The 9,958-nt window shown below is 35.0% G+C and overlaps 3 protein-coding genes across 4 annotated transcripts in view; 1 reads left to right on the plus strand and 2 right to left on the minus strand.

The window, feature by feature from the left end:
- Positions 1-46: 46 nt before the first annotated feature.
- Positions 47-4,217, minus strand: LOC101513282 (probable glucan 1,3-beta-glucosidase A). 2 transcript variants are annotated; one of them, XM_004502341.4, is made up of 10 exons: positions 3,798-4,217; positions 3,546-3,661; positions 3,029-3,148; positions 2,580-2,765; positions 2,195-2,353; positions 1,863-2,032; positions 1,606-1,761; positions 1,098-1,450; positions 383-562; positions 47-298 (listed from the first exon to the last, which is right to left on the minus strand). In XM_004502341.4, the coding sequence occupies exons 1-10, from the start codon at positions 3,871-3,873 to the stop codon at positions 213-215; spliced, it is 1,602 nt and encodes a 533-aa protein (XP_004502398.1). In that variant the 5' UTR covers positions 3,874-4,217; the 3' UTR covers positions 47-212. The 2 variants fall into 2 exon arrangements, with proteins under 2 accessions (XP_004502398.1, XP_004502399.1); XM_004502342.4 differs by having other exon boundaries at positions 3,793-4,213.
- A 1,063-nt stretch (positions 4,218-5,280) lies between these two features.
- Positions 5,281-6,152, plus strand: LOC101514156 (uncharacterized). The gene has a single exon (XM_004502344.4). It carries the CDS (start codon positions 5,472-5,474, stop codon positions 6,048-6,050), a length of 579 nt encoding a protein of 192 aa, XP_004502401.1. The 5' UTR covers positions 5,281-5,471; the 3' UTR covers positions 6,051-6,152.
- Positions 6,153-6,250: 98 nt separating this feature from the next.
- The window catches only part of LOC101513809 (ATP-dependent RNA helicase DEAH11, chloroplastic), a 7,452-nt gene continuing 3,744 nt past the window's right edge, over positions 6,251-9,958 (minus strand). The window contains exons 3-4 of the mRNA XM_073368960.1: positions 8,703-9,958; positions 6,251-7,615 (exon numbers count right to left, since the gene is read on the minus strand). The exon at positions 8,703-9,958 is cut by the window's right edge and continues 5 nt beyond it. Of these exons, the coding sequence (XP_073225061.1) occupies positions 6,405-7,615; positions 8,703-9,958 (2,467 nt within the window). The 3' untranslated portion in view covers positions 6,251-6,404. The remainder of the gene's footprint in view (positions 7,616-8,702) is intronic.

Consider the following 9,958-nt stretch of genomic DNA (forward strand, 5'->3'; position numbering starts at 1 on the left):
TGGATAAGATATTTTACATACTGACTTGTAAAAATGAACTTGAATATCAACCAACATCAAAGTTTTATTTGAGTGTGTATGAATAAAAAGTGGTACACATCCTATCTTATTGCATTCTTCAATTTCCAACAATATGGACCACATGGAAAAGTGAAATAAAAAATCATGAAACAGCTGCATCAAATATGCTTTCAGTTAAGGTAAAAGTTATGTCACAAAAAGTGAAGAAGACAAAACCAAGTGTAAACCAATGCAAACAATCCCAAAGTGTATATGTTCTGTTTACTGGGTGAGTTACCTGCAAAAACAAACAGGTAATTTGAAGAAAAAAAAAATCATAAATATACCTGCAATAGTTAGCTACCAAATCTATAATACTTACCTAATTGAAGATAGTTGTTCCTAATGTTCCATTCAAAATCCCAGTGCTCCCTGTCATTTTTTAAAGTCCAATAACACCAGCCAAAGGAAGCTGCGTTGTAGACTTCTAACTGTGCCTTTCCAAAGTCCTGATAATCTGTTTGGGATCCGCTTGCCACATTCCACTCATTCACCCACTCTCCTGAAATCATCGTTATAGATTTGAGATTTAAAGTGTGAATAGGAAGACCCAGTTTTCAATCGTGAATCAAATCTTATTAAGAATACATGATCAATATAAAATGTCATGTTAATTAAAAACAAGTGGCATACATAGAACATAAGCTTATTTATTCTCTTCAACTTCAAAATAATTCAAGATTCAACTTATAAATCAAAATGACAAAAAAGTGTTCAAACCCTCATAATGAACTGAGATTTGTGTCTCAAATAGATACACACGACAATCTGTAATGATTGGGTTCAAATAGATTTCAAATCAAGATGACAGAAACAACTCGCGTGTATCATAATAACGAAGTCTGAACTCAGTCCATTTTCAATTTATGGCCACTTTAAAGAGAAGAAAAGCACTGACTTTACAAAAAAAAAATTGTAGAAATTCAGGAAAAGTTTGATTATGCATTCAAGGATTTTATGAAGTTGAGGTGTATAACAGTGAATCATCTAAGCAGCATCTAATGCAATGTCAAACAAACAGAAGAGAATTGTCTAACCAATAAAAATTAGAGGGCCATTTGAATCGTTGAACGCCTGCAACAGACCTTCCCGGCTTTTATATATGTATTGAACATTATCCCCGGCACTCATATTAACAAAGAATGTGTCAAAGAGGTTGTAGAAATGCAAATCCAAAACTAAGTTGGTAGATCCTATGTTGGCTTGATAAAGCTCCAAGGGATCTGCAAGGCCAATCCTTTGGCACAATATCACATAAGCCGACGATGAGTATTTCCGAACAATTTGGTAGCCCCTCTTGTAGTAGGAAATTAAAATATCTAAGGGAACTGTGCCAGCAGATGGTTCGTTCAAAAGCTCAATTCCCAACAAGGCTTGATGCTTTGCATATCTGCAAATGAGAAATTCTATCCAGTAAGGTCTTATTTTTTTATGATATGTTCTTTATGATGAATTTCACAACAATACTATTTCTGAGCCAAAACCTTCATTGTTTAGTTAACAATAAGAACTTATCCAAATATGTATACGCACATCCAAATATACCTAGAAATTAAAAATTCTATAACATGTAGGGACTCTGAAATGTAATCTGGAGAAGTTGGCCAGCCTGTGAATCCATCTCTACTTGCACTATGTTCCATTCCATTTTGTGAACCAGGAGCAGCATGAAGGTCAATTATGCATTTTATATCATATTCTCTGTGAAAGTTGGAGTAATAATTAACCATGCGTTTACGGAAAAACGAAGTTTCAATTGAAACCAAAAAAATGAAGGTAAATACAGAGAAAGTAAAACCTACTGTGCCCATGAAAATGCATTATCTAGAGCTTCAAGACTTCCTCCAATAAATGGACTTGGAGGATCAGGATCAAAAGCAATCCACCACCCAACCGGTATCCTTACTGTATTTATTCCATGTTTATATAGAAATTTGAAATCTTCAACTGTAATAAAGCTATTTCTATGTCTCTGCAGTTACAGAAATCTCAACAATCAAATAGGAGATACAATCCGCTATTTTATTTTGTAATATTATGTATGCGGTCGAGGAAGTAACAGAAAAGTATGTCGAGACTTATTCTTGGTGGCACTAGAAAATTATATAGAAAATATTTACAATGTAGATTTTACCCTAAGAACATCTTCTGCACTATCATGGTCATAACCATTTGCTAGCTGGTAATCTCCATGTATGTTATTTGATACAATTTTCATTTCAAATGTGGCTGCATTATCATCCCATCCTGGTGCGCCTGGATAGTCTGCTGTGAGCTGATTACTAGTTGTAGCCTATAAAGATAGCAATATAAGCATTCATGCAAATCTGCTTAAAAAGAATTATCAATATCATTTGCAATAGTAAAGCAACTTCATATGCCATCTTACAATTCCAAATTCTTAAAAAGAATGTTGTGAAATGATTTATAGAGGGATTGCTTTAGAATTCAATGCAAAAACAGCATCAAAATTTTATATGCAACTAAGTGACTTCCAATTTTATTATGTTTTAGTTTACCTGCAGATAGGGACCATTCTTTATCTTGATGTGAATCCTGTTTTTTTCATTACGCTCAACTTCAAAAGTCTCTGATGTTGAAGGCAATTTTGCTGTTGCAGAGACGGTGCCGCCTCCAACACCGCATGTAAGAAATTGGCCTTGGGTGGTACGGAATTGAAATTCTGATTTAGATACTCTCCACAACTGCAACAGAAAAAAGGAGAAAAAAAAAGGATAATCTTTTTGTAAAGCTTCAAGGTCTTCTTCACACATCACTCTAACAACTTTGAATCTGAAAATTCTATCAGAAATTCAACAGATTTAAAGATGAAATCATGAAATGGATAAAGTCAGTACAGGATAAGGACTAACATTTATACACATTGTCATTAATCTGCAAAAATAGAATCATGGCAACAAATAATACTGGATAGAAAATTAAAACAAGAAGAGAATAGCAATCTTACCCTGAATGTTTCCCATGAAGATGAAACATCCCTGTCAACTGTCACATTCATTCCTCCACCATTCTCTGCAGATACATACTTCTGCAATGTCACCGACTTAAACTGCACCTCTGTCCCATCCTACATTTTTAAAATATCATCAACATACGGATCAACCAACCAGATAAATCATTAAAACCCCAAAATAATATAAAATACAACCTCTGTCCCTAATTATAATCACCTTTTGAAAAAATAATGTCCTTAAATATAAGATTTGTTTAAAATTACTAGATTCATTTATTATTATTAATCCAGATATACTCTTAATTAATACTTCTAAGTGTTTTGGAAGATTAAAACTAAAAAATAAACACATCTTAAATTGGTAGTTTAGAAACATTTATACATAAAATTAACATATTAAATACACTATCTAATTTTCTATATGTGAAAAGTGTGAAAGTTGTTTATAAATAGGGACAGAGGTATTATCTCATAGAAAAATGAGGATAGAAATGTGAAATAGCCTACTCACAAGCATGTCTCCATTGGCAATGCCATCAAACAATGAAGGTTCAATCCAACCTTCAATAACCAACCATCCTCCTAAGTTAACTCCTCTAACTTTAGAAACTCCATGTAAACCCTCCTCTTGAACAATAAGAGACCAATCAATTCAACACAAGAAACAAGTAAGAAATTGGGTTAATAAATCATAGCATTGTCTTTGAAGAATAAATAAGGGGTAAGGCATGAAAACTTTGAAGTTAAACAGAATTTACCTTACCTGAAAATACTCCAGAAGTGATGAAAAAACAACAGAGTAAAAATGTGCATGACCATTTGGTAAAAACAAGTCCCATCAAGATTGTGGGCTTCAAAAGCACTCAGAAAGCAAAAATGCAGAATCCATCATACAAAAAAGCAAAACATGAATTATGTGCAAGCTAGAATTAGTAGGTAAAAGAAGTTAAACATAAGAAGGTAATTGGGTCTTGGGATAGATTCTCTCAATTCATGAGTTAGTTAATAAAAGAATGATGTTTTCAGTTATGCTGAAAATCGTGGCTAGCCAATGAAATGAGGATGAATGTAAAAAAGAAGCTTGTGGAGTGGGGAAAGAAAGGGATGTGGAAAAGTGTTCACACACTGTTTGTAAACTCAAAAGGGAAACTTTGCTTCGGGAGGACTTGTAGGGTTCTTTTTTATTCTACTATTAAATTATTAATTAATTATAAATAAATAATTTTTCATCTCACAGATTAATGTCACTTTAGAAAGAAATAAAACGCAGATACAAACATACACTCATTAAATAAATAAATAAAGTGATTGTGAGTTTGTGACATCAAAAGTGTGTTTAGTACTGCGTATGAAGTATTAGTTTTTGAAGTATTAAATCATTGGATGTTAGACTTGCATTAAAGTGATGGACAATTTTTAATAAAAATAATTTAGTAATTTTTTTTTATAGTTATTTTTTAATACATGCAAAAAGAGAAGGGAAAAAAAGCAATATTTGTTGTGAAAGTGAGGGAGTAATCTATTGATTATTAATTAGGATGTGAGCATTCATTATCAATAATGGTGGGATTTGAAGGAGAAAGGAAAGAGAGAATTAGAAAGGACAAGGTTTAAGTACTGTGGTCATCACCTTATCTAGATCTTCAATGGTGGTCGGTGGATTGAATTCTTAGTTATTAATAATGCTCATGCATGGAGCTAAAGAGGATAAAAATGTACACTCTTTTGGAATTTCTTGCTTTTTTAAGGCAGTGAAAAAGATAAATTTTGCAGAACTGGTTAAAGCTTTAAAACGTGGATAAAATCTTCTGATATATTCCGAGACCAAATAGAGTATTTAAAATTAAATATATCTAGTTTTTAAATACTCTTTTTACTTATATTAAGTTACTAGATAGTAGTAAAGGCATAGAATCAAAACAATTACTTGCATGCCTCCCAAACTATGTTAGTAATTTCAAAAAATTTGGTTCAATTTTTTAAAGTCGAAATTTTACAAGGTTTGGGCAAGATTTCATCATGTTTATGAATTAAAATAAAAAATTGAGGTTGAAAGAAAGAAAAGCATGTGGCGTGGCGTTAGTTTTATAATGCAAATACGAATCTTTCATGTAGTGGTTATTTAATAATGTAATTGAACCAAACTTGCAAGCAAGGAATTTCTTGAAGCATCAAATCAGAGTTACTTGCAAGTTACAAAGTAAACTAATCCCTAATCACAAAAATTACTGCCTCTTCATCACGCTTTCCACTATGAATTCAATGCACCCACACAATCACCAATTCTCAAACCAAACCACCTTTGTTTTCCTTTCACACCTCAAACTGCATATTTTTCTTTCCTACTTGAAATTCTCAATATTAGTCCATTAAGAAATTAACCCATGATTTCATCTAAAGCAATTTAATCATTCATCGTAAAAAGATTGAATTTTTAATGGGTGGCCAACAAAAGAAGATTAGTCAAAGAGCACAGAATCAGGTTATGGGTTTCACAATTTCTCACAAGCATGCAGGGTTTGCGCTTATGCAGAACTGTGATCTTCCTCCACCTTCTAAGGTTTTTTTGGGTCCAGATAAGACGGTTATATTGTCCATGAATAGGGTCTGTAACATTTCAGGCAAAGAGGAGCAAGATAGCAAACACTATGGTGCTGATGATGTAAAGAATAAAATAGAGCTTCTTAAGGCGTTGAAATCATCTCAAATGCGGGCCAGAGAAGCAGAAAATATGGTTGCAATTCTAAGCAAAGAAAGGGATGGTCTCTCTATTGCTTTGTTGGAAGAGGCCATGCAGTTGTTTGCTTGTCGCCAACGGATGAGATTGCTTGAGCTTCAAGTTTTGAACCTGCAACAATCGAACATGTCTAGTTGCTGTTCCAGATCAACAGAGGGAGCTGTAGGATTACCCAATGAAGATGACCACGATGAAGAAACCACTGGTGTTCCATGGATTCTGGCTTTGATTTTTTCTTTGGGAATTGGGGTTCCTACTGCCCTTGCTTACGGATACTAGCCCGGCTGCTATTGCAGACGCATTGTTGATACATGAAAGAAAATCCGCATATGCAAATTTTTGCTTTATACTGTATCATACTCAAATATAATTTCTTACTAATCCATTGTCTCAAACAATATTATTGCAGCTGTATATAATGGTCTTAATTAATATAAACGATACTATGTATGAACAGCCAGTAAAGACGCAACACGATCAATAAGAACGATGCAACTTACATTAAATAGGGCAGAACTGTTAGTATATATACATTAGATTATATAAATAAACTATACATTTTCCACCATCTATGTACATAATATTATTATATATACCACTGTACTAAACTTACAAGACCACGCAAATAGAAATTTATATGGTCATGTGTACCGTTCTCAAATGATCATAACATTCGTCACTTCTTAAAAAGATCTCCAAGCAAACCCAGCAGACATGTTTCCCGCACTTGCATTCAACGTGATTGCACCCATCAACCTTCTCAATTATTTGCCCACAAGCGAAACAGCTCTTGACTTGATCTTTCCCTTTGCACCACTCCCTCAGAGATGAGTCGGGGTCATCCTTGAATTCACGGTATCTCTCGCAAGAAAGGTATGGATGATACTCTAAGTGGCATTTGGTACAAGTCTCTGAATAACAAGCTCCACAAACAAATGGCTCGCTAGCTGTGTCGGGATCTGCAACCCGATAGATTGAGGGGCAGTCAGGAGACGGGCAAAACCTATAAGTTCCCGAACTCGAAGCTACAAAAGCTCCCAAAGATGCCCTGAATAGTTCGTCCAACTTCTCATTTGACAGGAGAGTTCTCAAATCTGTAAGCAGAATAGAATCTCCACAGCCCTGGTGAGCACAACATATTGGGAAACTGCCTTGGTTTTTTATAGCAGATTCACATTGCTCCACCAGGCACAGACGGCAAAACAAATGACGACAACCTTCAAGTTGATATCCATCTTCAACCTCACACAAGCAAATTGGGCAACTAGGTCCCGTGTCAAGTCTCTCAGCTAAATGTTCATTTGAACGCACAATCTCCAAAGTTATTTCCTCTACTCTTGGTTTCAACTCCTTGTTACCATGAAGAGAGATTATCTGTTGGCGAGTGTTAAGTTTGACATCTGCCCCAGGTACCTTCTCTTTTAGTCCATTAAGATCTGGCCCAAAATTCTTAACCACTTGCTTCATTAGGTCAGAAGGTAGGTCCCTCCCTCTCAGAGGAATTATCAACTGCTTTTTTTCATGGAGGGACAGTAGCGATTCAATTAATTTCTGCTGAGCCAAAGCAATCTTGTCCGGCGAACCATAAATCCGTAACTTCAGGTTGTACCTGTCATAAATAATGTAAGTTTTTGTCTCTTGCTGTATTGAGCTTTTAAGATTAAAGCCATCTCTGGACAACACGAGCAATAGAGCTGCAGGGGTGAGGCTGTCGTGGTCAATGGTTTTCCCCCTCGACAATTCTTCCAGAGGTCTCCTAACTTCTGCCACTGTCTTTGTGGCATTGGCGGTTATCTTCAGTCGATGGGAACCATTAGCAGTCCTGTTTAGGTTCCACTCAAGACCTTCAACAAAGAAGACCATTAGTTGTCGGCAGTCAAATCGTAATAAGATTATTGTTAAGAAAAATGCAATTAAATTTGTCTCACAATAGATACAAAACTCCAACAAACCATGGATGGCCAGTTTGTATAATTCAACATCAAAATTTAACATAACTAGCTATATAGTGCGTATGAAACATTAATTTGACCCACTGTCTATGTTAAAACTCTCAAAAGTAGTCAATTTCACAATTTTGCAGCAAAACTTTATCAGCTTTAAATGCGTGAGATATCAGATGGTTTATTCAATAGTAGAGAAGTTGGATCAATATGAGGGATTTGTTTCGTCAAAATAGCTCATTCTTTTATGTGACTTCGGAAATGTAGCAAAGCTTTTTTTGAAAATGCAGAATAATTTTTAGATCCTTTATAGAAGCTAAAGTTAGTAGCTTTTGGAAGGAAAAAAGAAAAGATATAATCGATGACAATGACAGTGGAACTACCAACCAAAATAAGGATGATTTATTTAGTACAAAAACAAGTTTCAAAATCCTTATAACAAGTTTCAAAATACAAGGTGCTTTTTATAATTGCAACCAAACAAATAATAGTTTACACATTACAAAAAAATCCAAAATGAAAATAACTTTGTATAAAACCTTACTTTTTTTTAATTTTTTAGTCTTAAACAAACAGTGCCTTAAATCCAAATCTATATAAATAAACGCATCAACTGCTAAGAAACAAGTAAAAATAAGTGACCAACAACAAAAAAACACTATTTATAAACAAAAGTGAGTCGATAAAAGTTGATGTATTTGATCCAAGTACTACACTTGTCTTTTCATTTTCCAAACCCGTATTTTCAGGAGGAAGGGGTGAAGGGGTATGAAAACTTACTGCTAAAATTTAGCTGGATATACACTACATTATTTAAGAAAAAAAATCAACACAATTGAACAATAGACATGGGAAAAATCATAAAATTTTAGGAGAGAAATATTAAGTTGCAGCCATGTATGTATACAAAAGGCGTGGCTTATATAAAAGGCATCAACTGATGAATTGCAAGCATCTACAAAAGAAAAGGAGCATAATGATGAAATACCATTTAAATTGTTAAAGCCTGCAAGTACTTTTTCCAGTTGTTCCGAAATCACATGATACACTGGAGCAGGAAATATCAAGGAGCTATGAAACATCTGCTGGCACTTTATCTTCTGCCATGAAAGACATCCAGGCAACACCTGTCCTTCAATTTTCTCCAAAGCTTTTGCTGCCTCTAAATGTAATCTTCCATCAAAATTAATTAAAGCTTTCATGAAAGAATCCTTTCGCTCAGGTGGAAATACCTGAACACGGCAAGAACTAATGAGTGGGTTTCTTTTGGGCATTAAGGGGGAAATTTCTTTAAAGAGTGCCTCTTCGCAGGCACTGCATGATGGATTTCCAACTGCATCTCCCCTGACCACGAAAAAATCCAGAATCCTTCTACTTGTAGCAGATCTTAGTACATCAAAAATTTCGTTTTCTGGAAGCTCTTTATCAAGCCCATTAATCATAATACAATCCATAGACTTATTACTGGGCGCACAACGAACATACCTCCCTCCTATTGCAAGGTTATAAAAGTCCCTCAACATGAAATTGACATCATTTTTATCACATTTAATTATGCCATATCCTTTGCTAGGTCTGCGAGGCCAAAAAATTGTAGCTTTAACTTCAGGAAATGAAAATGTTTTATCACCTCCCGTAGCTGATTGTGACAGAAGTATTTTCAAGGTCGAGCCACAAAACTCTTCTTCATCCAGCTCAGCAGCTCTTTTGGCAGCATCAGGGGACAGAAACGTTATCCTGCCCCATTTTTCTCTATCCTCGCCATCCTTCATCGTGCCTGCAAACTTGTTCACGGCACAAATACAACCTGAGGTCTTCTTCTCAAAAAACATCAGGAGCTCCTTATCATCAATTGCATTTATGTTTGGGTGAAACACATCAACACTCAAGGAATGCTTCTCAAGTTCCAAATGCTTTATCTCAGCCCCAGGCCCAAACAAGGCCACAGGTGAAGAGGAACCAGACCCATGATACAAATATTTTTCCATGCACTCAGAGCGTAATCTCTTTTTCTCGTACTCTAAAACATCATCTACCAACATACTAGCTGTATTCATATCATGTGAAGTGGCATATAACTGGATGTTATTCTCGTCAACATTCACTTCAACAAAGATTCTTTCATCCATACAAGCTTTCCTAATACGTGAAACAAGACCAAGCACATTACTGTTGCCTTTCCCACAAAGTCTCTTGAGAAGAATAGAGCCAAAACCAGTCAATGTCTTTGTTTGTAACTTCCGC

The sequence above is a fragment of the Cicer arietinum genome, chromosome 5, assembly GCF_000331145.2.
Source record: "Cicer arietinum cultivar CDC Frontier isolate Library 1 chromosome 5, Cicar.CDCFrontier_v2.0, whole genome shotgun sequence".
Lineage (NCBI taxonomy): Eukaryota > Viridiplantae > Streptophyta > Magnoliopsida > Fabales > Fabaceae > Cicer > Cicer arietinum.

Coding starts and splice junctions, on each gene's coding strand:
- LOC101513282 (XM_004502341.4), bottom strand. CDS start 3,873: ATGGGACTTGTTTTTACCAAATGGTCATGCACATTTTTACTCTGTTGT. Junction 1,762..1,862: donor AATGCATTTTCATGGGCACA/GTAGGTTTTACT, acceptor CAACTTTCACAG/AGAATATGATATAAAATGCA. Junction 563..1,097: donor TGGCCCTCTAATTTTTATTG/GTTAGACAATTC, acceptor CGATGATTTCAG/GAGAGTGGGTGAATGAGTGG.
- LOC101514156 (XM_004502344.4), top strand. CDS start 5,472: ATGGGTGGCCAACAAAAGAAGATTAGTCAAAGAGCACAGAATCAGGTT.